This window comes from Carcharodon carcharias, chromosome 36, assembly GCF_017639515.1.
Source record: "Carcharodon carcharias isolate sCarCar2 chromosome 36, sCarCar2.pri, whole genome shotgun sequence".
NCBI classification, from domain to species: domain Eukaryota; kingdom Metazoa; phylum Chordata; class Chondrichthyes; order Lamniformes; family Lamnidae; genus Carcharodon; species Carcharodon carcharias.
The window spans coordinates 4,401,949-4,429,898 of record NC_054502.1 but is presented as its reverse complement, the minus strand read 5'-3'; the positions used below and the strand labels follow the sequence as shown (position 1 = coordinate 4,429,898).

Sequence of the window (27,950 nt, the reverse complement as noted above, 5' to 3'; positions counted from 1 at the left end):
CGGGGTCCGGCCCGGCCAAACCTCACCCGGGAAACGGTGCCGGGGCCCAGCCAAACCTCGCCTGGGAAACGGTAGGAATGGCATTCAGCTTCCCTCCGGTTCTGCAGCCTTCACTGAGCTATATGTCCTCCTGCACAGTAACTCAAGTCCAACAGTCCAAATCTACACCTTCCATTCAGCATCCACCAGGTAGTGACCTCCTCCCTCCACAACATGACCACCCCCACCCACCCAGGTTCTCTGTTTATATAATAATAAAAGAATAACTGCAATTTACTGGGCTCACCAAAAGGCACACAGCCAGGGATGGGCTCTCAAACTGAGCCAGGCTTCACCCCTAATATCCCCAACCTCTTAATAACTAATGGAAAGGTCTGGTATACATCTTCATCTCAGTTCAAGCTTGTTGGCGCCTGGTTCATCAATGGCCTCCCTCACTGGGTTAGCCTCATGATAGCTTCTTGCTGCCCAGATGAATATTAAATATGGAAAATAAAACCAAGCATGCAAATATGTTCAAACTGTAAGCTTCAGAGCAATGAACATACAGAAGTTGCCTCTGTTTATTAACCAAGAATGAAAAGTGCACAGATTTCAGAACAAAAAATATACAATAAAAACCCATGATGCAGCGGTCAATCATTTGGCACGACCTTTAACCTCAGCAGCAACCACAGCTTCTGATTGGCTAACCAGCAGGGAGGTGCTGCGATTGGCCAAGGAGGCTGTATGAACATTTGGAGTTTCTTTTCCTGTAAATATATGAAGCTAAGATGGAGAGTGTGTGGCTGCCTCACACCATCAGTTACGCTGGAAGGCATTTTGTGCAGCTGCTCCAGCAGCAGTCCCGGCTGCATTCCGCATGGTTTGGTTTGACATGACTCCAGCTGCCAGTTCCTCTTGTGCCTTCTGAAAACTGGCACCAGTCCTCCGGTACAGCGAGTGAACCTACAGCAAGGAAAGGAAACCCATTACTATGAGGCACACATTCATCCGAGTGCTGGAGTATGCTTAATACATCCATGACATCCAACATCGACAAACCCTACTGACTTGAAGAGTAAATTCTCAGCAGGCGCACACTTCTCTTGATTTTATCTGATTACAGATTGGTACAGACAGAGCTCTGGTCAGACCCAATCTGGAGTAACTGTGCCCAGATCTGTGCACCTCATGGAGGAGATACAGGGCTGATTCACCAGAATGATACCAGGACTAACAGAATTAAATTGTGAGGACAGGTTACAGAGGAGGCTTGCATTCTCGGTGTATAGATGATTAATGGGCAATCTGATTGAGGCGTTTAAGATGTTGAAAGGAGTTTTGATAGGGTACAGAGATAAAAGCTATTACCTTGGAGGGGCATGGGGGTAGGGTTGAGAACAAGGTGGTAGAACCCTAAAATAAGAGCCAGGCTGTTCAGGGGTGATGTCGGGAAGCAATTCTTCTCACAAAGGGAAGAGGAAGCATAGCTTATAGACAATGTCCCAGACACCACCATCACCATCTGCATGGGGATGTCCCACCAACAGGACAGACCCAGCAGAGGTGGCGGCATAGTGGTATACAGTCGGAAGGGAGTTGACCTGAGAGTCCTCACCATCGACTTCGGACTCCATGAAGTCTCATGGAAACAGGTCAAACATGGGCAAGGTAACCTCCTGCTGATTACCACGTACCGCCCTCCCTCAGCTGACAAATCAGTGCTCCGCCATATTGAACACCATTTGGAGAAAGTACCGTGGGTGGCAAGGGTGCAGAATGTAGTCTGGGTGGGGGACTTCAATGTTCATCACCAACAGTAGCTCGGTAGCACCACTATAGAATGGGTTGGCTGAGTCCTAAAGGATACAGCTGCTAGACGGGTCTGCAGCAGGTGAGTGAACAAACAAGAAGGAAAAACACACTTGACCTCCTCCTCACCAACCTGCCTGCCACAAATGCATCTGTCCATGACAGTATCAGTAGGAGTGACCACCACACAGTCCTTTGAAGACAAAGTCTCATCTTCACATTGAGGATACCCTCCATTGTGTTGTGTGACACTACCACCATGCTAAGTGGGATAAATTTTGAACAGATCTAGCAGCTCAAGACCGGGCATCCATGAGGCGCTGTGGGCCATCAGCAGCAGCAGAACTTTTTTTTTATTACTCATTCATGCGGTGTGGGCTTCACTGGCTGTGCCAGCATTTGTTGCCCATCCCTGTTTGTCCTCAGACCACAATCTGTCACCTCATGACTCAGCATAACCCCCACTCTACCATTACTACCGAGCCAGGGGATCAACTGTGGATTAATGAAGAGTGCAGGAGGGCGTGCCAGAACCAGCACCAGGCATACCTAAACATGAGGTGTCAACCTGGTGAAGCTACAACACAGGACTACTTGTGTGCCAAACAGCATAAGCAGCAAGTGATAGACAGAGCTAAGCGATTTCACAATCAGATCTAAGTTCTGCAGTCTTGCAACATCCAGTCATGAATGACAGTGGAAAATTGAACAACTCACTGGAGGAGGAGGTTACACAAATATCCTCATCCTCAATGATGGAGGAGCCCAGCACGTCAGTGCAAAAGATAAGGCTGAAGCATTTGCAACAATCTTCTGCCAGAAGAGCCAAGTGGATGATCCCGGCCTCCTCCGGAGGTCCCCAGCATCACAGGTGCCAGTCTTCAGCCAATTTGATTCACTCCACATGATATCAAGGAATGGCTGAAGGCACTGGATAGTGCAAAGGCTATGGGCCCTGACAATATTCCGGCAATAGTACAAAGAACAAAGAAAAGTACAGCACAGCAACAGGCCCTTCGGCCTGCACCGATCAGATTGCCTGTCAAACAAAAACATTTTGCACTTCCGGGGTCGGTATCCCTCTATTCCCATCCTATTCATGTATTTGTCAAGCTGCCTCTTAAACACCACTTTCGTACCTGCTTCCACCACCTCCTCTGGTAGCAAATTCCAGACACTCATTACCCTCTGCGTAAAAAACTTGCCCCGCACATCTCCGCTATAGTTTTCTCCTCTCAGCTTAAATCTATGTCCCCTAGTAATTGACTCTTCCATCCTGGGAAAAAGCTTCTGACTATCTACTCTGTCTATGCCACTCAATTTTGTAAACTTCTATCAAGTCGCCCCTCAATCTCTGTCCCTCTAGTGAGAACAATCCGACTTTCTCCAGCCTCTCCTCATAGCTAATAACCTCCAGACCAGGCAGCATCCTGGTAAATCTCCTCTGCACCCTCTCCAGTGCCTCCATATCCTTCTGGTAATGTGGCGACCAGAATTGCACGCAATATTCCAAGTGTGGCCTAACCAAGGTTCTATACAGCTGCAGCATGACTTCTCAGCTTTTATATTCAATAGCCCTGCCAATGAAGGCAAGCATGCCGAATGCCTTCTTGACTACCTTATCCACCTGCGTTGCCACTTTCAGTGACCTGTGGACCTATATACCCAGAACCCTCTGCCCGTCGATGCACTCAAGGGTTCTGCCATTAACCTGCATTAGACCTTCCAAAATGCATTACCTTGCATTTGTCCGGATTAAACTCCATCTGCCATTTCTCTGCCCAAGTCTCCAACTGATCTATATCCCGTTGTATCCTTTGACAATCCTCTTCACTATCTGCAACTCCTCCAACATAGTGTCATCTGCAAAATTACTAATTAGTCCAATTAAATTTTCCTCCAAATCATTTACATATACTACAAACAGCAAAGGTCCCAGCACTGATCCCTGCGGAATACCAGCAGTCACAGCTCTCCGTTCAGAAAAGCACTTCTACCCTCTGTCTTCTATGACCAAGCCAATTCTGCATCCATCTTGCCAGCTCATCTCTGATCCCATGCGACTTTACCTTCTGTACCAGTCCGCCATGAGGGACATTGTCAAAGGCCTTACTGAAATCCATATTCGTAACATCCATTGCCCATCCATCGTCGAGCATCTTCGTCACTTCCTTGAAAAACTCGATCAAGTTAGTGAGACACGACCTCCCCTTCACAAAACCATGCTGCCTCTCACTAATAGGCCCATTTGCTTCCAAATGGTAGTAAATCCTGTCACGAAGAATCTTCTCCAATAATTTCCCTACCACTGACGTAAGGCTCACCGGCCTGTAATTTCCTGGATTACTGAAGACTTGTGCTCCAGAACTTGCCGTGCCGCTGGTCAAGCTGTTCCAGTACAGCTACAACACTGGCATTTACCCAGCTATGTGGAAAATTGCCCAGGTATGCCCTGTACACAAAAAGCAGGACAAATTCAACTCAGCCAATCACTGCCCCATCAGTCTACTCTCCATCATCAGTAAAGTGATGGAAGGTGTCATCAACAGTTCTATCAAGTGACACTTCCTTAGCAATAACATGCTCACTGACACTCAGCTTGGGTTCTGTCAGGGTCACTCAGCTCCTAACCTCATTACAGCTTTGGTTCAAACATGGACCAAAGAGCTGAAGTCCAGAGGTGAGGTGAGAGTGACTGCCCTTGACATCAAGACATCATTTACCTAAGTGTGGCATCAAGAAGCCCTAGCAAAACGAGTCAATGGGAATCAGGGGGAAAACTCTCAGCAGGTTGTGGTCGTTGGAGGTCAATTATTTCAGTACCAGAACAGACAGGAGAGCTGGGGAGAGGTTGGGGCGGGGAATAAGGGGGGCAGGTGGGAGATGGGGGCGGCCTCCTCAGAGCTATCTTAACTCACCCGCTTCAGCATCACAACCCCCAGCACTGCAGACGCCGTGAATAAAACCGAGACCAGCAGCATGACGACAGCCACGCCTACGTTGCTCTTCAACGCAGACAGTGAGGAAATCCAGCCACTGGAAGGAAAAGTAGAAGCAATTGAGAGCACTTGAGAGACAGCCCACACCCCCCACCCTCAGTAAAACCTCTTGCACTCACAACACCAAGGTTAGCATTATTGCCTGCATGGAGTGACCCCACAATTCCCAATGGAACGGAGTTTATTGAGACATTCCCTGTTAATCACACCCAGGGATCTGGCTGCTGTCAGTGGCTGGGATTGGTTTTATACACTATAAGCTGTAGTTTGTAACTATTCCACTCTCACTGCTTTTTGCATCCTGTGCTTGCTGATCTCAGCCAGAAAGGACATTGGATAGGGAGAAGTGAAAACAGAAAAAAAAAAAAGCCTCAGTTTGATCAGCTAAATAAAAAATAATGTGAAAGGTCAGCAAACTGAAACACGAGCTTGGTTTTTTTCTCTCTCCTCAGATGCTACTACTCAACTTGAGTTTTTCCAACGTTATCCATTTCCCTGCTCCTGATCACTGTCCAACATTCTCTAGGTTAGAGAGAGAGAGAGACGAGAGAAGAGAGAGAGGAGGGGGGGGGGGTGAAATCAGCCAGGGTTCCTGCTCCTGATCACTGTCCAGTGACCCCTGTGTTAGAGAGAGAGGGGAAATCAGCCAGGGTTCCTGCTCCTGATCACTGTCCAGTGACCCCTGGGTTAGAGAGAGGGGAAATCAGCCAGGGTTCCTGCTCCTGATCACTGTCCACTGATCCCTGGGTTAGAGAGAGGAGGGGGGGGAAATCAGCCAGGGTTCCTGCTCCTGATCACTGTCCAGTGACCCCTGGGTTAGAGAGGGGAAATCAGCCAGGGTTCCTGCTCCTGATCACTGTCCACTGATCCCTGGGTTAGAGAGAGGAGGGGGGGGAAAATCAGCCAGGGTTCCTGCTCCTGATCACTGTCCAGTGACCCCTGGGTTAGAGAGAGAGGGGAAATCAGCCAGGGTTCCTGCTCCTGATCACTGTCCAGTGACCCCTGGGTTAGAGAGAGAGGGGAAATCAGCCAGGGTTCCTGCTCCTGATCACTGTCCAGTGACCCCTGGGTTAGAGAGAGGGGAAATCAGCCAGGGTTCCTGCTCCTGATCACTGTCCACTGATCCCCGGGTTAGAGAGAGGAGGGGGGGGAAATCAGCCAGGGTTCCTGCTCCTGATCACTGTCCAGTGACCCCTGGGTTAGAGAGAGAGGGGAAATCAGCCAGGGTTCCTGCTCCTGATCACTGTCCAGTGACCCCTGGGTTAGAGAGAGGGGAAATCAGCCAAGGTTCCTGCTCCTGATCATTGTCCAGTGACCCCTGGTTAGAGAGAGGGGGGGAAATCAGCCAGGGTTCCTACTTCTGATCATTGTCCAGTGACCCCTGGGTTAGAGAGAGAGGGGGGAAATCAGCCAGGGTTCCTGCTTCTGATCACTGTCCAGTGACCCATAGGCCAGAAGAGGGTAGGCGTCAGCCTTTTGGGGATATGACCGAAGTTGACCAGTGCACAGAGGGCTTGGACTCAAGAGAGTCAGGTCCTCTTGATCATATCTATATCATATCATAGCTATATGGTCACTAATCAGAAGATGGGAAGCGGTTACTCACCAGAATCCCCAGCCTGGGATCCCCACCGTCTCCAAAACAAACACAATGTCTTGGACAGAGAAAATGAAGAAGAACGAGAAGAAATTGAACGAGCTGTCAGTCCTGAATGGGAGGACCAAAGGGAACAAGAGGAAGAGAAATTAAAATTGACAAAATACAACCACCCCAGCCAAAAGACCACACAACTAAGATCTCCACTTCAACACATCAGCCTTGCATCATCAGGTTGTAATCCTCAGCTTCTGTGTTGGGGTCCCCGAATTGGGTTAGTATTTACAGTGGGTCGCCCCGGGAGTGGGCCAGTATTTACAGGAGGATTCTAGAGTTGGTCAGTATTTCCAGGGGATCCCCGGGAGCAGGTCAGTATTCACAGAGGAGTCCCGCAGGGAGTGGGTTAGTGTTTACAGAGGAGTCCCCCAGGGAGTGGGTCAGTGTTTACAGGGGTGTCCCCCCCCCCCACCCCACTCCAGGAGCGGGTCAGTATTTAAAGGTGGGCCCCCCAGGAGTGGGTCGGTATTTAAAGGTGGGCCACCCGGGAGTGGGTCAGTATTTACTGGGGGTTGCCCAAGGAGTTGGTCAGTATTTACATGGGGTCACCCAACAGTGGGTCAGTTTCTACAGGGCACTTCCCGGGAGAGGGTCAGTATTTACAGGTGGCTCCCCCAGGAGTGGGTTAGCATTTACAGGGGGCACCCAGGAGTGGGTCAGTGTTGACAGAGGAGCCCCCAGGAGTGGGTCAGTAATTATGGGAGGGAGTGTCCCTGAGAGTGAGTCAGCATTTACAGGGGAGTGCCCAGGAGTTGGTCAGTATTTACGGGGGGTCAGTCTGGGAGTGGGTCAGTATTTACAGGGGGTCCACCAAGGAGTCCAGCAGGGAGTGGGTCAGTAGTTATAGGGGGTTTGCCTCAGGAGTGGGTCAGTACTTACATGGGTTCACCCTGGGATTTGGTCAGTATTTACATTGGATCCCTGGGAATGCGTCGCTATTTACAGGGGCTCACCTCGGGAGTAGGTCAGTGGTTTACAGCGGGCTCCCCGGGAGTGGGTCAGTATTTATCGGGTCCCCCAAGGAGTGGGCCAGAATTTACAGGGGGTTCCCCCGTTAGTAGGTCAGTATTTACAGGAAGTCCACCAGGGAGTGGGTCAGTATTTACAGGGGGCCCACCAGGGAGTGGGTCAGTATTTACAGGAGGTTCACCAGGGAGTGGGTCAGTATTTACAGGAGGTTCACCAGGGAGTGGGTCAGTATTTACAGGGAGAAGCCTCTTGCTGCTCATAGTGAAGACCCTTTTGGAGTTGGTCCCGTCCTCCTTACCAGATGGTACCTACCTGAATGCCTTGTACAGCGGCCTATACCAACAGACAAAGGAGCAGGGGGTGAACATTAGCAACCACAGGATAGAAAGGCCAAAGTGCGTTCCAGCATTGACATTAACCGTGAACCAAGCCAGACTGCCCAGGAGATTGAAGAAGAGAACCATCGAGCTTACTGTGAACAAAGAAAACCTGCAGTTAAATATTACAGTGACAATCAGCAACCAGTCACCTTCCCCTACAGCCCCATCCTCTAATCTCAATGGTGGGACACAGAGTCTGGAGAGGGAGAAGGAGACAGGATCTGGAGAGGGAAAAGAAGACAGTGCAATTAGTGACACTGGGAGTACCACAATGGACAGGCTCAGCACTGAGCGACACTATAAGGCCCAGTACCTCTGGGCACTCCCTGGGATGATGTGAACCCAGTTCATGATGGCAGTTTTGCAATACTCACACATCCACAGGTAGTACATCACGGTTACAGTCTTCTGAAAATCATGGGGAATGTCCGTCCTAATATCATGATAGAAGCAGGGTTGGACTGGGCAGAAGGAAGGCAGCGGAGGCCAATTATTCACAGTTGCTGCAATCAAAACAATATTAACCTCAGTTCAAATCCACAAATAAAGCCAGTTACTTTTTACTTAAATTGGTGCTCATCACCGTTAACGGATAAAACTTCTCTTTAAACCATCTTGCCCCAAACACTCCCAAGGCAGGTGTAGCATGGAGTTAGATACACAATAAAGCTCCCTCTACACTGTCCCCATCAAACACTCCCAAGGCAAGTACTGACCCTCCGACAGTGCGGTACTCCCTCAGTACTGACCCTCCGACAGTGCGGCACTCCCTCAGTACTGACCCTCCGACAGTGCGGCACTCCCTCAGCACTGTACCCCCAACAGAGAGTGATCCACGAGGCAATAGTGTGTTGTTGCTCACATATACAGAGGCATACTGGTAGTTGCCAGGTGGTTGCGCATGCACGGACCATAATTAGTGCCAGTGCTTTGAGAAGGCTAGCGAGTTGAAATTGTTTGGTGGTGTTTCCCCGTGTAACAATGAATGATGTCAGTGCCAGATGCTCGGGACTCACTGCTGGATGGAATGGCAGCATTCTGTAGTTCCCTCTCCTTCCGGTCTAACTCAGCTGCTTTCTTCTCCAGCTCTTCCTGCTGCTTCAGCAGGTCCGCCGTGAGAATTGTCGCAGGCTTCTGTAAATTTCAAATCAAACCTTTAACAGCAAGACTGTGGATTTATACAACACCTTTAACATAGTCAAATAGCCTAAAGTGCTTCAAAGCCGCACAATGAAAATTGAAGTTCAGTAAGACTGAAGGGAGGACAGCTAGAGATAGGTTTTAAAGGAGCCAGCTAAAAGATGGCCGAGGGGTTTAGACAGGCAATTCCAAACTATGATAACTGGAAAAAGGGAGGTCACTGTCTCCTGTGGGAATGAGCACAAGGCACATTGAGGGGTGGCTGGCAAGGGGAGATAGGGTAATGTAGAGGGAATCTCAGGCTGTAATTGTATTCCCAGCCAGGAGTCTCACATGTCAACCAGGGTGCAGCATTTAATCTGGCCACAGGTTGAAATAAATTCAAGGAGCTAAGTTTACTTCAATGAAGGAAACTGTGCTCCCCTTAAGCCAGAGCAGGGCTGTTTATAGAGAGGCAGGCAGGGAGGATACCTGCTCTGTTCCACACCTCAGGGCTTCAGTCAATGCAGTCAACTGTCGCTGTGTTAATATTATCAACACAGGCCCTGTACTGATTTTCTAAGTATTATGCAGTGGGAGGGGGGTCCCAGAGAACTGGGGCCTCTCCAGGGAGTGGGAGGGGTGTCCTGGGGAACTAGGGCCTCTCCAGGGAGTGATAGGGAGTCCTGGGGAACTGGAGCCTCTCCAGGCAGTGATAGGGAGTCCTGGGGAACTAGAGCCTCTCCAGGCAGTGATAGGGAGTCCTGGGGAACTAGAGCCTCTCCAGGCAGTGGGATGCTGGGACGACAGTGGTGAGGGCAGGGAGATTATCGGAGGCACAGACCTGGGTTCCATATGTCCGCTGTTCCACTGGACTCCTGGGGTTTTGACAGACGGCAGGCACAGGAGGTCGCTCTGGAGGCTGGGACGGAGGCAGTGGAGTTGTCATGATGGACGCAGCCCGGTATGAAGGAGGGGGCTGAAAAACAGAAAAATCATCTGTGTACACACAATCCCCAATAAATATCTCTCTGTATATACACACATGCACGATCCCCAATCACTACCTCTCCATGTACACACACACACACTCCCCAATCACTACCTCTCCGTGTACACACACACACTCCCCAATCACTACCTCTTCGTGTACACACACACACACACACACTCTCCCCAATCACTACCTCTCCGTGTACACACACACTCCCCAATCACTACCTCTCCGTGTACACACACACACCCCAATCACTACCTCTCCGTGTACACACACACACCCCAATCACTACCTCTCCGTGTACACACACACACACTCCCCAATCACTACTCTCCGTGTACACACACACACACACACTCCCCAATCACTACCTTTCCGTGTACACACACACACACTCCCCAATCACTACCTCTCTGTGTACACACACACACACTCCCCAATCACCACCTCTCCGTGTACACACACACACACTCCCGAATCGCTACCTCTCTGTGTACACACACACACACTCCCCAATCGCTACCTCTCCGTGTACACACACACACACTCCCCAATCGCTACCTCTCCGCGTACACACACACACCCCAATCACTACCTCTCCGTGTACACACACACTCCCCAATCACTACCTCTCCGTGTACACACACACACACTCCCCAATCACTACTCTCCGTGTACACACACACACACACACACACACACACACTCCCCAATCACTACCTTTCCGTGTACACACACACACATTCCCCAATCACTACCTCTCTGTGTACACACACACACACTCCCCAATCACTACCTCTCCGTGTACACACACACACACTCCCCAATCACTACCTCTCCGTGTACACACACACACACTCTCCAATCACTACCTCTCCGTGTACACACACACACACACTCCCCAATCACTACCTCTCCGTGTACACACATACACACTCCCCAATCACTACCTCTCCGTGTACACACACACACACTCCCCAATCACTACCTCTCCGTGTACCCACACACACACTCCCCAATCGCTACCTCTCCGTGTACACACACACACACTCCCCAATCACTACCTCTCCGTGTACACACACACACACTCCCCAATCACTACCTCTCCGTGTATACACACACACACACACACACACACTCCCCAATCACTACCTCTCCGTGTACACACACACACACTCCCCAATCACTACCTCTCCGTGTACCCACACACACACTCCCCAATCACTACCTCTCCGTGTACACACACACACACTCCCCAATCACTACCTCTCCGTGTACACACACACACACACTCCCCAATCACTACCTCTCCGTGTACACACACACATTCTCCAATCACTACCTCTCCGTGTACACACACACACACACTCCCCAATCACTACCTCTCCGTGTACACACATACACACTCCCCAATCACTACCTCTCCGTGTACCCACACACACACTCCCCAATCACTACCTCTCCGTGTACCCACACACACACTCCCCAATCGCTACCTCTCCGTGTACACACACACACACTCCCCAATCACTACCTCTCCGTGTACACACACACACACTCCCCAATCACTACCTCTCCGTGTACACACACACACACACACACTCCTCAATCACTACCTCTCCGTGTACACACACACACACACTCCCCAATCACTACCTCTCCGTGTACCCACACACACACTCCCCAATCACTACCTCTCCGTGTACACACACACACACTCCCCAATCACTACCTCTCCGTGTACACACACACACACACTCCCCAATCACTACCTCTCCGTGTACACACATATACACTCCCCAATCACTACCTCTCCGTGTACACACACACACACTCCCCAATCACTACCTCTCCGTGTACACACATATACACTCCCCAATCACTACCTCTCCGTGTACACACACACACACTCCCCAATCACTACCTCTCCGTGTATACACACACTCCCCAATCACTACCTCTCCTTGTACACACTCCCCAATCACTGCCAGTCCACGTACACATACACAGTCCCCAATCACTGCCAGTCCAAGTGTACACACACACACACAGACAGTCCCCACTGCAAGTCTGTGTATGTGTGTACGCACTAGCGCACACGTCCCCATTCACAACCAGCACGTCTACACACACACAAATGTGATTGACTCTTAAATACCTTTTGAAATGGCCTAGCAAAATGAGTGTGTATGTACATGGAGGGATAGTGATTGGGGTTTGTGTATGTGTACACGGAAAGGTAGTGATTGGGGTTTGTATTTGTGTATATATGGAGAGGTAGTGATTGGTGTGTGTGTGTGTGTGTGTGTGTGTGTGTGTGTGTGTGTATACACGGAGAGGTAGTGATTGGGGTGTGTTTGTGTGTGTATGTGTGTGTATACACAGAGAGGTAGCGATTGGGGTGTGTTTGTGTGTATATGGAGAGGTAGTGATTGGTGTATGTGTGTGTGTGTATACACAGAGAGGTAGTGATTGGGGTGTGTTTGTGGGTGTGTGTGTGTATGTGTGTGTATACACAGAGAGGTAGCGATTGGGGTTTGCGCGTGTGTGTATACACCGAGAGGTAGTGATTGGGGTTTGTGCGTGTGTGTTTACACAGAGAGGTAGTGATTGGGGTTTGTATTTGTGTATAGACGGAAAGGTAGTGATTGGGGTGTGTGTGTATGTGTGTATACACGGAAAGGTAGTGATTGGGGTGTGTGTGTATCTGTGTATACACGGAGAGGTAGTGAATTGTGTGTGTGTGTATGTGTGTATACACGGAGAGGTAGTGAATTGTGTGTGTGTGTGTGTGTGTGTGTGTGTGTGTGTGTGTGTGTGTGTGTGTATATACACGCAGAGGTTGTGATTGGTGTGTGTGTGTATACACGGAGAGGTTGTGATTGGTGTGTGTGTGTGTGTGCGTACACACGGAGAGGTTGTGATTGGTGTGTGTGCGTGTACACACGGAGAGGTTGTGATTGGTGTGTGTGCATGTGTGTGTGTGTGTACACACATGGAGATGTTGTGATTGGTGTGTGTGCGTGTGTGTGTGTATACACGGAGAGGTTGCGATTGGTGTGTGTGTGTGTATATACACGGAGAGGTTGTGATTGGTGTGTGTGTGTGTGTATACACGGAGAGGTTGTGATTGGTGTGTGTGTGTGTGTATATACACGGAGAGGTCCTGATTGGTGTGTGTGTGTGTATGTGTGTGTGTATACACGGAGAGGTTGTGATTGGTGTGTGTGTGTGTGTGCGTACACACACGGAGAGGTTGTGATTGGTGTGTGTGTGTGTGTATATACACAGAGAGGTTGTGATTGGTGTGTGTGTGTGTGTGTGTGTGTATGTATACACGGAGAGGTTGTGATTGGTGTGTGTGTGTATACACGGAGAGGTTGTGATTGGTGTGTGTGTGTGTGTGTGTGTGTGTGCGTACACACACGGAGAGGTTGTGATTGGTGTGTGTGTGTGTGTGTGTGTGTGTGTATATACACAGAGAGGTTGTGATTGGTGTGTGTGTGTGTGTGTATGTATACACGGAGAGGTTGTGATTGGTGTGTGTGTGTGTGTGTGTGTGCATACACGGAGAGGTTGTGATTTGTGTGTGTGTGTGTATACACGGAGAGGTTGTGATTGGTGTGTGTGTGTGTATATACACGGAGAGGTTGTGATTGGTGTGTGTGTGTGTATATATACACGGAGAGGTTGTGATTGGTGTGTGTGTGTGTATATATACACGGAGAGGTTGTGATTGGTGTGTGTGTATACACGGAGAGGTTGTGATTGGTGTGTGTGTGTGTACACGGAGAGGTTGTGATTGGTGTCTGTGTGTGCACACGGAGAGGTTGTGATTGGTGTGTGTGTGTGTATACACGGAGAGGTTGTGATTGATGTGTGTGTATGTGTGTATGTACATACACGGAGAGGTAGTGATTGGGGTTTGTCAGTTGTATCAAACTGCTATGAAACCTAAAAGGAATGAAACCTGGTGGACCACCCAGCATTGACCTAGGCACTGGAAATGACAATAGTAAACACAGCCCTGTTGACCCTGCAAAGTTCTCCTAACTAACATCTGTGTTTGTGCCAAAATTGGGAGAGCTGTCTCACAGAGCAGTCCAGCAACAAGCCTGACATAGCCATCCTCACAGAATCAAAGTCCCAGACACCTGTAGGTTGTTGGATACAGTTCAGACTCGTTCAGTCTGAAGAAATCATCATCATCATCATAGCTTTAGGTCTTTATTGACTCTTAGGACTATTTACAAATATACAGCATATGTATGCATGTACAAGCTAGGAGCGGTCTCCATGCTTACTGATACATACGGCTCTGTCTAACATTAGACTGGCCCTGGATGTGGGTCATGTGCTCTCTTACATCACTGTGTGGACAGTACTGTCCTCAGTCCCACATTAACCCCATATGTGCCACACCCTTATACTATACCTCCCCCCACCCCCCCAAGTCCTTATCCAATGTATTTTAAGTGATTATATTTCACCTTATGTCTTACATTGATGTTGTCATTACTACATTATCACTACCTCCTCTCCCTCTTTCAAGTCCTTGAATTCAAAGGTTGTGGTCTGGAAGCCTTATGGCTCTTTCATATCTCGATTGCACTTCATGGAGGAGTGGTGGGTTCTGTCACTGCTAGTTCTTCCTGTAGGTTTGGTGGTTGTTCTGGCATCTGGGTATGTTTTCACCCTTTGCTTCCACTCCTTTGTGTTGAACCACATTCAGTTAGTTCAGCTGCTGCGTGGCTGGGCGTTTGTTACCCTAACTTGTTTTTTGCAGGATGGATGGACATTGTGCTCGCCTCCTTGTCATTTCTTTCACTGCTTCTGTTGTGTGGGCTCTGGCAATGTCTCTGTGGCGGAAGATGAGATTTAATAGTCTGCTCATCTCTGTATATCACTCTGCAATAGACGGCTGCTACCAGGTTTTTTTTTATTCATCCATGGGATGTGGATGTCACTGGCTGGGTCAGCATTTACTGCGCATCCCTAATTGCCCTTGTGAAGGTGGTGGGTGAGCTGCCTTCTTGAACCACTTCAGTCCATGTGGTGTAGGTACACCCACAGTGCTGTTAGGGAGGGAGTTCCAGGATTTTGACCCAGCAACAGTGAAAGAATGACCGATATATTTCCAAGTCAGGATGATGTGTGGCTTGGAGGGGAACTTCCAGGTGGTGGTGTTCCCATGTGTTTGCTGTCCTTGTCCTTCTAGGTGGTAGCAGTCATGAGTTTGGAAGGTGCTGTTGAAGGAGGCTTAGTGAGTTGCTGCAGTGCATCATGTAGATGGTACACACTGCTGGCACTGTGCGTCGGTGGTGGAGGGAGTGAATGTTGTGGATGAGGCTCCAGCATCCTGGCTGGGAGTTGCAGTGTAGGTTCAGCGGTTGCAGTGTTAACCTGCTATACCATTGTCAGAGCCAGAGATTGAAAGGTCATCAAGCTGCTGGTTGCTCCCTTTCACATCCTCCACTGGAGAGGTTGTGGTTACCTCCTGGGTGGTTAGCTGGTTTGAAAATTGAAGATTGTCCAGCGCCTGTGGAGAATGGGTAAATCTGAGCCGCAAAGAGAGAAGACAGTTCAGAGCTGAAGTCCCTGCCAGGATACCCTTTCTCATATGAATATTCGGGAACTTGCAGTTCTGTATGATTATCAACTGTGGTTGTCTTGACATCTTCTGCTGTTTTGAGGAGATCCAGGGCTACACAGGCATCTGGATGACATACATCAGCTTGAAGGTTTGTTTGATGCCACACCTTAGTGGTTCCAGAATTATGCCTATGACTGGAAGCTGGATTCCTCTGGGCCCATAGAGTGGTGCAACTGTTGTTCGAAGTCAGAGGTCTCTTAGCCACAGTTCTTTGTCTGGCAGGACTGTTACGCTGGCTCCTGTATCTCATATAAAATTTGTTAAATGGTCATTGACTGAAATGTTCATATTCTAAAATGAGAAACCAAAATCTTTGACCTCACCCATGAAGCATGGCTGTCTCTCTTCCAGACTCTCAATCTCAGCCTAGTGGATGATCTTTGGGCCTTCTGTGCATTTCAGAGCTTTTGCTTTACAGTCTGCTGTAGTGTCCAATCCTGTTGCACTGAAAGAATTGGGTTGAAACTGAAGGACATTGAATTCACCTGTGGGGGCGCTTTACCCCACAGCGTTGGCATGGTTGCTCTGCTGACCGGTTCAGGTATTGCTTTCCTTGGCTTGGAGAGTCTTTGTTGCCTCAATAGCTAAACTGTGGGTTTATTTTTTCTCCTTAAATTGGTTCCGTGCTGCTCATGGAGTTTTAATTGCCTTAACTATCTGGATAGCCTTCTTGAGGGGTAGACCTTCCTTCACTTGCAGCATGTCAGAGAGTGCATTGTCTGCTACTCCTACAAATATTCTATCGCTGATAAGTTGAGATTTTAGCTCTCCATTTTCACAGCCTTCAGCCAGCCTGTGCACATCATTAATGAATGAGTTGGCAGGTTCTCCTGGCTGCTGGACATGTATTAAATTTAGCCCTTTTGAGGATTTGTTTGCTTCTTAGATTAAAATAAACATCAAATAATTTTAGTACTTCTTCAGATGCAGATGATTTGTTAATTCCTTGTGTAGCAATAATGTTGTCCGTTATTGGCCCTACTGAATGAAGCACTTACGAATATACAAACAAGGAGCAAGAGTAGGCCATTCAGCTCCTCGAGCCTGCTCCATCATTCAATAAGATCATGACTGATCTGATAGTAACCTCAAATCTGCATCCTGCCTATCCCCGATAACCTTTCACCCCCTTGCTTACCAAGAATCTATCCACCGCTGTCTTAAAAATATTCAAAGACTCCGCTCCCACCACCTTTTCAGGAAGAGAGTTCCAAAGACACACGACCCCCAGAGAAAAAATTTCTCCTCATCTCAGTTTTAAATGAGATACCCCTTACTCTTAAACAGTGACCCCTAGTTCTAGATTCTCCCACAAGTGGAAACATCCTCTCCACATCCACCCTGTCAAGTCCCCTCAAGGTCTTATATGTTTCAAACAAGCTGCCTCTTACTCCTCTAAACTCTAGCAGATACAAGCCTAGCCTGTTCTTTCCTCAAAAGACAACCCTTTCTACCCTTAATGTCACCATTAGCACATATCTTAGCTAATATTACCACTGTCAACACCTCTTTGTCTTTTTGTCTATGACATCTTTTGGCAATCTCCACCTATCACTGGCCCTCTATCCTGTTCTACTTGTCTCACCTCACCCACCACCCCCCCCTTAAACCAGCTTATATTTTACCTCTTTTCTAATTTTCCTTAGTTCTGATGAAGAGTCATTGGGACTCGAAACGTTAACTGTATTCCTCTCCGCAGATGCTGTCAGACCTGCTGAGTTTATCCAGGTATTTTTGTTTTTGTTTTGGATTTCCAGCATCTGCAGTTTTTTGCTTTTACCACTCATTCCAGGTATTAGACTGGGTGAACCTTCTCTGAACTGCTTCCAATGCATTTACATCCTTCCTTAAATAAGGTGACCAATACTGTACATTACTCCAGATGTGGTCTTACTAGTGCTCTGTTTAACTGAAGCCTCCGTACTTTTGTATTCAATTCCTCACAATAAATGATAACGTTCTATTAGCTTTCCTAATTGCTTGCTGTACCTGCATACTAGTCTTCTGTGATTCATGCACTAAGACACCCAGATCCCTTGCATGTCAGAGCTCTGCAATCTCTCACCATTTAGATAATATGCTTCTCTTTTATTTTTCCTGTCAAAATGGACAATTCCACATTTGCTCACATTATATTCCATTTTCCAGATTTTTGTCCACTTACTTAACCTATCTATATCTTTTTGTAGCTTCCTTATGTCTTCTTCACAAATTACTTTCCTACCTGTCTTTGTGTCATCAGCAAATTTAGCAACCATCGCATCCATCCCTTCAACCCAGTCATTTATATGAATTGTAAACAGATGAGATCACAGAACTGATCCCTGTGGCACACCACTTGTTACATCTTGCCAATCTGAAAAAGACCCATTTATGCCAACTCTCTGCTTCCCATTAGATAGGCACCATGCCAATATGTTACCCCTACACCATGAGCTTTTATTTTCCGCAATAACCTTTGGTATGGCTTTATCAAATGCCTTCTGGAAATCTAAGTCCAGTACATCCACTGGTTCCCCTTTATCCACAGTATGTTACTTTCCAAAAGAACTCCAATAAGTTGGTTAACATGATTCCCCTTTCACAAAACAATGTTGACTCTGCCTGATTACCTTGAACTTATCCAAGATGTTAAGCTAACTGGCCTGTAGTTTCCTGCTTTCAGTCTCCCTCCCTTTTTGAATAAAGGAGTTACATTTGCCATCTTTCAATCTGATGGAACCTTTCCCGAATCTAGGGAGTTTCAGAAAATTAAAACCAATGCATCGACTATCTCACTAGCCACTTCTTTTAAGACCCTAGGATGAAGTCCATCAGGACCCAGGCACTTATCAGCCCTGTTACGGCAGGTGGATGGTAAATGCCAAGCTGCCCAAATCCCAAAGGGAAACTTCAAGCAGCTGCCACAACTATTTGCAATTTGTACTTATTTCGAGTAGTGGGCTTTGAATTAAGTAAAAAGACCACCAAGTCTTACAGGTTTCTTAAAAAACTAAATTAAACCTTTATTAAATAAAAAAAATGATTCTAAGCACGTACATAGGTTTACAAATTACTACGATAATAACTACTAGCTCCCCTGATTAATCTAACTTCCAGTTACACCTTTGTTAAGGCAACAATAAAAATACATATTTCAGAAAGACCCAGGCAAAGTAACATGACACCCTGAACAGTCGAATTCAAAGTGAATTTTCTTAACCTCAGTTTCTTTAAACAGCAGCTTGGGGCTTAGATGCTGCAGGCTTTTCATACTTGTTACACCTTAGAATTCCTTATTCCCTACACGCAACCTTCTTTTCCTTTGAATGCAAACTCTCATTATTTCACTATGTCTTTGGACTTTACCTCTCCAATAATAAAATCTATCATTGTACCAATTTTACCTGTAATCTTTGGGAAAAATAAAGACACAGTTTCTTATCTTCTTCTGGCTAGGTGAAACATTTTACCCCCTCTTTTGAATTCAAGCTAGTCTGGTTTATTCAAGAATGCAAATGTTCCCTTTACACCTCATATTCTAAAACTTAACATTTCAAACAGAGCTTATCTTCCTGATACATCAAAGCCTTCAGACCAGCTGCCTTTAATTCAATTAAGTCCCCCCCCACCCCCCCCACCCCCCCCCCCACCCACACACACACACACACACACACACACACACACACACACACACACACACACACACACACACACACACACACACACACACACACACACACACACACACACACACACACACACACACACACACACACACACACAGATTCATAGACACAAACCCCACTGCTAGTCGACTTTACAATATATTCCAATAACATTATGAAAATTATTATATCTTCTTACAGCCCGCAGCACCAACAATTTACTCAGTACCACTTCTCTTGTTCAGCTTTGGTCTTTTTATCCAGACCTGAAGCAATCATGTATCTAAGGATTTTTTTTCTCTAAAGTACCCAATTATGTCATCGATCAGGGCCTTGGATAAGACCAAATTGATCTGGAAGAGTGGATTTCTGATCCATGGTTAAAAAATTTTAGTGTGGGTTCAGCTTTAAGAAGTTACTGAACTTCAGTATGACATTGCCATTTGCCTTTTTTAATTCATTCATGGGATGTGGGTGTCACTGGCTGGGTCAGCATTCATTGCCCATCCCCAGTTGCCCTTGAGAAGGTGGTGGTGAGCTGCCTTCTTGAACCGCTGCAGTCCCTGTGGTATAGGTACACACCCACAGTGCTGTTAGGAAGGGAGTTCCAGGATTTTGACCCAGCGACAGTGAAGGAACATTTCCAAGTCATGATGCTGAGTGACTTCGAGGGGAACTTGCAGGTGGTGGTCTTCCCACCTATCTGCTGCCCCTGTTCTTCTAGATGGTAGTGGTCGTGGCTTTGTTTAAAGACAAAGAGTTCACCTGTGCCTGCAGGCCCTGACAGTCTCCCACTGCAGTGGAGCTTGCACTCAGCCCTGAAAATATTTTAAACAATGGCTGTTTGGATCAACTGGCTGCAGACCTCTCCATTCAGCGCTACTCTTTAGGGTCATGAAAGCATCCAATCCTGGCCTTTGCTGGTCTTTAAAGCTGATTCCTTACTTGCTGTTGTATGATGATGTGCATGCCCACATTGGAATGTAAAGGTGCTCAGCAGAGCAAAGGTTAACATGAGCCTGGAGAATTGCACTGCGCACAGTATGATATATAGAGTCATATGGTAATAGACTCTGAGAACAGTCTGGAAGGGACCCTGCGTGGGAGGAGCAGCACCATGCATGGCAGTAATTGGGATCTGGACACAGTTAAAGGCTACCAATAAAGTGCTGATGTTTAAACACACAAATCTCAATACAATCAAACAAACTCATAATACAACAGTTGCAATTCTTCCCAATTAATTAATTTTCTTTTTCCTTTCTGGAGCAAGCACAGTATTCAGGAGGTGACTCAGGAATCTGGATGGGGACAGTGCTTTCAGAAATGGGCTGCTCTGACTTTTAAAAGACTGAAAACTTGTTAAAACTAGTTCTGGCCAGGAGGCTAATTTTTCAGTTAGCTCTTCTAGGTCCTTTGACTCTACAATCTGTGGGTTTTCAAACTGGGTGTCCAGGTAATCTCTGGAGTCCTCAGCTGCACAATGGAGATTTTCTTCTGCCCTCTGCTTCTAATTGTGCTTTGGAGTTTCTCTCAGGCGACCTCCCTCTGTGTCTTCACTTCTGCTGCTTTCAGTCAGTCGGAAGCTGCTCCTTTAATTTTCCAGCTTTTGAATTTCTGCTCCAGCTTTTCCAAGGATCTGGGTTTGTCCAGGAGCTGCCCCCATCTTATGGGATGTTAGATACAGTTGGGTAGGTCTGAAGGAGTCTTCGTAGTCATACGGAGGTTAACTGTAAGTTTTTATTGATCCTTAGAGTTATTTACAAATATGAAGTAAAGGGTACAAGCTAGGAGCTGTCTCCATGCTTGCTGGTACACACGGCTCTGACCAAGACTAGACTAACCCTGGGTGTAGGTCATGTGCCTCTTACTTCACTGTGGGCACCACTGTAGTCCCACATTAACCCTATCTGTGCCAGAGCCATATACTATAATCATCACCATCTCTGGGTATGTTCTGTCCCACCAACAGGACAGACCCAGCAGAGGTGGCGGCACAGTGATACTATACTGTCAGGAGAGAGTTGCCCTGGGAGTCCTCAACATTGACTCTGGACTCCATGAAGTCTCATGGCATCAGGTCAAACATGGGCAAGGTAACCTCCTGCTGGTTACCATCCACTGCCTTCCCCTCAGTTGATGGATCAGTACTCCTCCATGTCGAACACTATTTAGAAGAAGCACTGAGGGTGGTAAGGGCATAAAACATACCCTGGGTGGGGGACTTCAAAGTCTATCACCAAGAGTAGTTCGGTAGCACCGCTACTGACCGAGCTGGCAGAGTCCTACATGACATGGCTTCTAGACTGTATCTGTGGCAGTTGGTGAGTGAACCAACAACACTTAAACCTGCCTGTCGCATCTGTGACGTGACAGTCTTAATCCTTGTTGAAGCAAAGTTATCTTCACATTGAGGATTCCCTCCATCGTGTTGTGTGGTACTAACTACCACCATGCTAACTGGGATAGATTTCAAACAGATCTACCAAATCAAAATAGGACATCCATGAAGTGCCATGGGGGATCAGCAGCAGCAGCAGCACGGTATACAACCACAATCTGTAACCTCATGGCCCGGCATATCCCCCGTGCTACCATTACCATCAGGCCAGGAGATCAACCATGGTTCAATGAAGATCGCAGGAGGGCATAAGACCATAAGACATAGGAGCAGAAATTAAGCCATTCGGCCCATCGAGTCTGCTCTGCCATTCAATCATGGCTGATAAGTTTCTCACTCCCATTCTCCCATCTTCTCCCCATAACCTTTGATCCCCTTACCATTCAAGAATCTATCTATCTCGGTCTTAAATACCCCCAATGACCAGGCCTCCACAGTGTTCTGTGGCAACGAATTTCATAGATTCACCACTCTCTGGCTAAAGAAGTTTCTCCTCATCTCTGTTCTAAAAAGTCTTCTCTTTACTCTGAGGCTGTGCCCTCGGGTCCTAGTCTCTCCTACTAATGGAAACATCTTCCCCACGTCCACTCTATCCAGGCCTTTAAGTATTCTGTAAGTTTCAATCAGATCCCCCCTCATCCTTCTAAACTCCATCGAGTATAGACCCAGAGTCCTCAAACGTTCCTCATATGTTAAGCCTTTCATTCCTAGGATCATTCTCGTGAACCTCCTCTGGATCCTCTCCAGGGCCAGCACATCCTTCCTGAGATACGGGGCCCAAAATTGCTCACAATATTCTAAATGTGGTCTGACCAGAGCCTTATAAAGCCTCAGCAGAACATCCCTGCTTTTATATTCTAGTCCTCTCGAAATAAATGCCAACATTGCATTTGCCTAACTACTGACTCAACCTGCAAGTTAACCTTAAGAGAATCCTGGACTAGGACTCCCAAGTCCCTTTGAACTCCAGATTTCTGAATTCTCTCTCAATTTAGAAAATAGGCTATGCCTCTATTCTTCCTACTAAAGTGCATGACATCACACATGCCTACGTTGTATTCCATCTGCCACTTCTTTGCCCATTCTCCTAACCTGTCTAAATCCTTCTGCAGCCTCCCCGCCTCCTCAATACTACCTGTCCCTCCACCCATCTTTGTATCATCTGCAAACTTAGCCAGAATGCCTTCAGTTCCTTCATCTAGATCATTGATGTATAAAGTGAAAAGTTGTGGTCCCAACACTGACCCCTGCGGAACTCTGCATGCCAGGAGATGCAACAAGCATACCTAAAAATGAGGCGTCAACCTGGTGAAGCTACGACACAGGACTACTTGCGTGCCAAACAGCATAAGCAGCAAATGATAGACAGAGCTAAGTAATCCCATAACCAACAGATCAGATCTAGGCTCTGCAGTCCTGCATCTTCCAGTTGTGAATAGTGGTGGATAATTGAACAACTCACTGGAGGAAGGGACTCCACAAATATCCCCATCCTCAATGATGGAGGAACCCAGCACATCAGTGCAAAAGATAAGGTTGAAGCATTTGCGACAATCTTCAGCCAGAAGTGCCAAGTGGATGATCCATCTCGGCCTCCTCCGGAGGTCCCCAGCATCACAGATGCCAGTCTTCAGCCAATTCAATTTACTCCACATGATATCAAGAAACGGCTGAAGACACTGGATACTACAAAGGCTTTGGGCCCTGACAATATTCCAGCAGCAGTACTGAAGACTTGTGTTCCAGAACTTGCCGCGCCCCTAGCTAAGCTGTTCCAGTACAGCTACAACACTGGGATCTATGTGGAAAATTGCCCAAATATGTCCTGTACACAAAAAGGACAAATACAACATGGCCAATTACCGCCCCTTCAGTCTACTCTCCATCATCAGTATAGTGATGGAAGGGGTCATCAACAGAGCTATCAAGCAGCACTTGCTTAGCAATAACCTGCTCACTGATGCTGACTTTGGGCTCTGCCAGGGCCACTCAGCTCCTGACCTCATTACAGTCTTGGTTCAAACATGGGCAAAAGAGATGAACTCCTGAGGTGAGATGAAAGTGACTAAACTTGACATCAAGGCCGCATTTGACCAATCATAGCATCAAGGAGCCCAAGCAAAACTGGAGTTAATGGGAATCAAAAGGAAAAGTCTCCACAGGTTGGAGTCATACCTAGCACAAAGGAAGATGGTTGTGGTTGTTGGAGGTCGATCATGTCAGTCCCAGGACATCACTGCAGGAGTCCCTCAGGGTAGTGTCCTTGGCCCAACCATCTTCAGCTGCTTCATCAATGACCTTCCTTCCATCATAAGGTCAGAAGTGGAGGTTTTTGCTGATGATTGCAGAACTTTCAGCACTATTCGCGACTCCTCAGATACTGAAACAGTCCATGTCCAAATGCAGCAAGACCTGGACAATATCCAGGCTTGGGATGACAAGCGGCAAGTAACATTCACGCCACACAAGTGCCAGGAAATGACCATCTCCAACAAGAGAGAATCCAACCATCTCCCCTTGACATTCAAAGGCATCCCACGATTGAATCCCCACTATTAACATCCTGGGGGTTACCATTGACCAGAAACTGAACTGGGCTAGCTATATAAATACTGTGGCTACAAGAGCAGGTCAGAGGGTGGGAATCCTGAGACGAGTAACTCACCTCCTGACTCCCCAAAGCCTGTCCACCATCTACAAGACACAAATCAGGAGTGTGATGGAATACTCTCCACTTGCCTGCATGAGTGCAGCTCCAACAACACTCAAGAAGCTTGACACCATCCAGGACAAAGTAGCCCATTTAATTGGTACCCCACCCATCATCTTCAACATCCACTCCCTCCACCACTGATCCACAGTGGCAGCAGCATGTAGTATCAAATGGTGCACAGCAGCAACTCACCAAGCCTCCTTAAAAAGCACCTTCCATACTCGCGACCTCCACCACCTAGAAGGACAAGGGCAGCAGATGCATGGAAACACCACCACCTTCAAGTTCCCTTCCAAGTCACACACCATCCTAAATTGGAAGTACATCGCCTTCACTGTCGCTGGATCAAAATCCTGGAACTCCCTCCCTAACAGCACTGTGGGTGTATCTACACTACAGGGGCAGCAGCAGTTCAAGAAGGCAGCTCACCATCACCTTCTCAAGAGGCAATTAAGGATGGGCAATAAATGCTGGCCCAGCCAGCGACACCTACATCCCGTGAAAGAATAACAAAAATTCACTGCCGGTCCATTGTTACAGAAGTGAGCTGATGTCAGATATTAAATTTCAAGTTCATCTACTGGACTCCCATATGGACCTGTTTATAAATAAGCAGTTTTAACTCTTAAAATTAAGACACTGACTTAAGATGGCTGCAAGAGGTCACCTGATATGTCTCCAACTACAAGCTGGTCAATTTTCTGGAAGTTTCCAATCTGGTTTCTTGAGCACAATAAAAACTAACCCCTCACGTGCTTCAACTCAGGAAACCCTGTCCAACGGAGCTCTTCACAATCAGCACAAAAACAGTTCGTACCTGCACTGAATTGGCACATTCATCCTTAGAAGTCTCAGAAAACCGTTAGGAAAAACAGGGAATCCTTGCACCCGACTTCACATGGTCCATAACAGATATTTGGGGGCGAGCGTCAGGATTTGAACCCATGGACATAATGAGGAATTGGAAGTTGGAACTAAATTAATCCCTAAGTGTAAATTTTAAAACAGTCCAGGTTTTCTTGTGTACAGTGCTACAGTATAAACATGTCAACTTTCAAAGCTAGTGATTTTCTAGAACAGGGTGAGGTGACTTGGAACAGTTTAAGGGCCCTTGAATAATTGAAGATTGTGGCTTTAGCAATTCAACCAAAAGCTAGGAAGCCTAAATTCAAAAACTAATGGTTAACAATCCGGAAATGGGAGACAGAGATAAGGACAGAGACGGAAACAGGCAACCTAACTTTGGCAAAACTACAGCTGGAACAGAACAGATTAGAGCTAGAATTCTAGGTAAGGGAAAGAGAGGATAGGAAGCAAAAACAGAAAGAGAGGAAAGAGAAAGGGAGATACAGGAACACAGGAAAGAAAGGCAAATTCAACAAAATCTTGAGCTAATGGGGGGAAAATCCCACTGTACTCAGTGAAGGCATCAATAGTCGGAGGACGACTGCTAAAACACACACATACACACACACACGCGTACACACGCGCACACACACACCACACAGTGTCCCCATTCACTGCCGGTCCATGTACACACACACACACACACACACACACACACAGACACATGGGCGCACACACAGACCCATTCACAATCCAACTCTGTTGTCCATATTCTAACTCACACCAGACCTACAGAGCCGTCCCCACCCCGTGCTAGAATTAAAGTCAATGGAGGCAAGTAAACAATGCCTCAATCCTTCTCAGCCTTGTTTTCAACAGGGTTCCCTCCTCCCTACCTCTGTAACCTCCTACAGCCCCTTCACCCCTCCCTATCTCTGTAACCTCCCACAGCCCCTACACCCCTCCCTATCTCTGTAAACTCCTCCAGTCCCTACACCCCTCCCTATCTCTGTAACCTCCTCCAGCCCCGACACCCCTCCCTATCTCTGTAACCTCCTCCAGCCCCTACACCCCTCCCTATCTCTGTAACCTCCTCCAGCCCCTACAACCCTCCCTATCTCTGTAACCTCCTCCAGCCCCTACACCCCTCCCTATCTCTGCAACCTCCCCCAGCCCCTACACCCCTCCCTATCTCTGCAACCTCCTCCAGCCCCTACAACCCTCCCTATCTCTGTAACCTCCCCCGTCCACTACGCCCCTCCCTTTTTCTGTAACCTTCTCCAGCCCCTTCAACCGTATCTCTGTAACCTCCACTAACCCCAATACACTTCCCCTTCTTGGTAACCTCCTCATGCCTTACTATCCCGAGATATCAATGATCCTCCAATTCTGTGCCCTCGCACATCAGCCCCCGCTCCAATTTCCATCGCTCTACCAGTGTCTTCAGCTGCTTGGGCCCTGAGGTCTGGAATTCCCTCCCTAAACCTCTCTGCCTCTCCTTTAATATACTCCAAAAAACCTGCCTCCCTTTAATATATTCCAAAAAAACCTGCCTCTCCTTTAATATACTCCAAAAAACCCGCCTCTCCTTTAATATACTCCAAAAAACCCGCCTCTCCTTTAATATACTCCAAAAAAACCTGCCTCCCTTTAATATATTCCAAAAAACCTGCCTCTCCTTTAATATATTCCAAAAAACCCGCCTCTCCTTTAATATATTCCAAAAAACCCGCCTCTCCTTTAATATATTCCAAAAAACCTGCCTCTCCTTTAATATATTCCAAAAAACCCGCCTCTCCTTTAATATATTCCAAAAAACCTGCCTCTCCTTTAATATACTCCAAAAAACCTGCCTCTCCTTTAATATATTCCAAAAAACCCGCCTCTCCTTTAATATACTCCAAAAAACCCGCCTCTCCTTTAATATATTCCAAAAAACCCGCCTCTCCTTTAATATATTCCAAAAAACCTGCCTCTCCTTTAATATATTCCAAAAAAACCTGCCTCTCCTTTAATATATTCCAAAAAACCCGCCTCTCCTTTAATATACTCCAAAAAACCCGCCTCTCCTTTAATATATTCCAAAAAACCCGCCTCTCCTTTAATATATTCCAAAAAACCCGCTTCTCCTTTAATATATTCCAAAAAAACCTGCCTCTCCTTTAATATATTCCAAACAACCTGCCTCTCCTTTAATATACTCCAAAAAACCTGCCTCTCCTTTAATATACTCCAAAAAACCTGCCTCTCCTTTAATATATTCCAAAAAACCCGCTTCTCCTTTAATATATTCCAAAAAAACCCGCCTCTCCTTTAATATATTCCAAAAAACCCGCTTCTCCTTTAATATATTCCAAAAAACCCGCTTCTCCTTTAATATATTCCAAAAAAACCCGCCTCTCCTTTAATATATTCCAAAAAAACCTGCCTCTCCTTTAATATATTCCAAAAAACCCGCCTCTCCTTTAATATATTCCAAAAAACCCGCTTCTCCTTTAATATATTCCAAACAACCTGCCTCTCCTTTAATATATTCCAAACAACCTGCCTCTCCTTTAATATACTCCAAAAAACCTGCCTCTCCTTTAATATATTCCAAACAACCTGCCTCTCCTTTAATATATTCCAAACAACCTGCCTCTCCTTTAATATATTCCAAAAAACCTGCCTCTCCTTTAATATATTCCAAACAACCTGCCTCTCCTTTAATATATTCCAAAAAACCTGCCTCCCTTTAATATATTCCAAAAAACCTGCCTCTCCTTTAATATATTCCAA

The 27,950-nt window shown here is 46.9% G+C and overlaps 1 protein-coding gene across 1 annotated transcript in view; it reads right to left on the bottom strand.

The window, feature by feature from the left end:
• Nucleotides 1–524: 524 nt before the first annotated feature.
• Nucleotides 525–27,950, bottom strand: part of LOC121272866 — a 124,068-nt gene continuing 96,642 nt past the window's right edge. The window contains exons 28-34 of the mRNA XM_041179701.1: nucleotides 9,760–9,894; nucleotides 8,813–8,930; nucleotides 8,171–8,299; nucleotides 7,729–7,888; nucleotides 6,400–6,501; nucleotides 4,713–4,830; nucleotides 525–948 (exon numbers count right to left, since the gene is read on the bottom strand). Coding sequence (XP_041035635.1) covers nucleotides 802–948; nucleotides 4,713–4,830; nucleotides 6,400–6,501; nucleotides 7,729–7,888; nucleotides 8,171–8,299; nucleotides 8,813–8,930; nucleotides 9,760–9,894 — 909 coding nt within the window. The 3' untranslated portion in view covers nucleotides 525–801. The remainder of the gene's footprint in view (nucleotides 949–4,712; nucleotides 4,831–6,399; nucleotides 6,502–7,728; nucleotides 7,889–8,170; nucleotides 8,300–8,812; nucleotides 8,931–9,759; nucleotides 9,895–27,950) is intronic.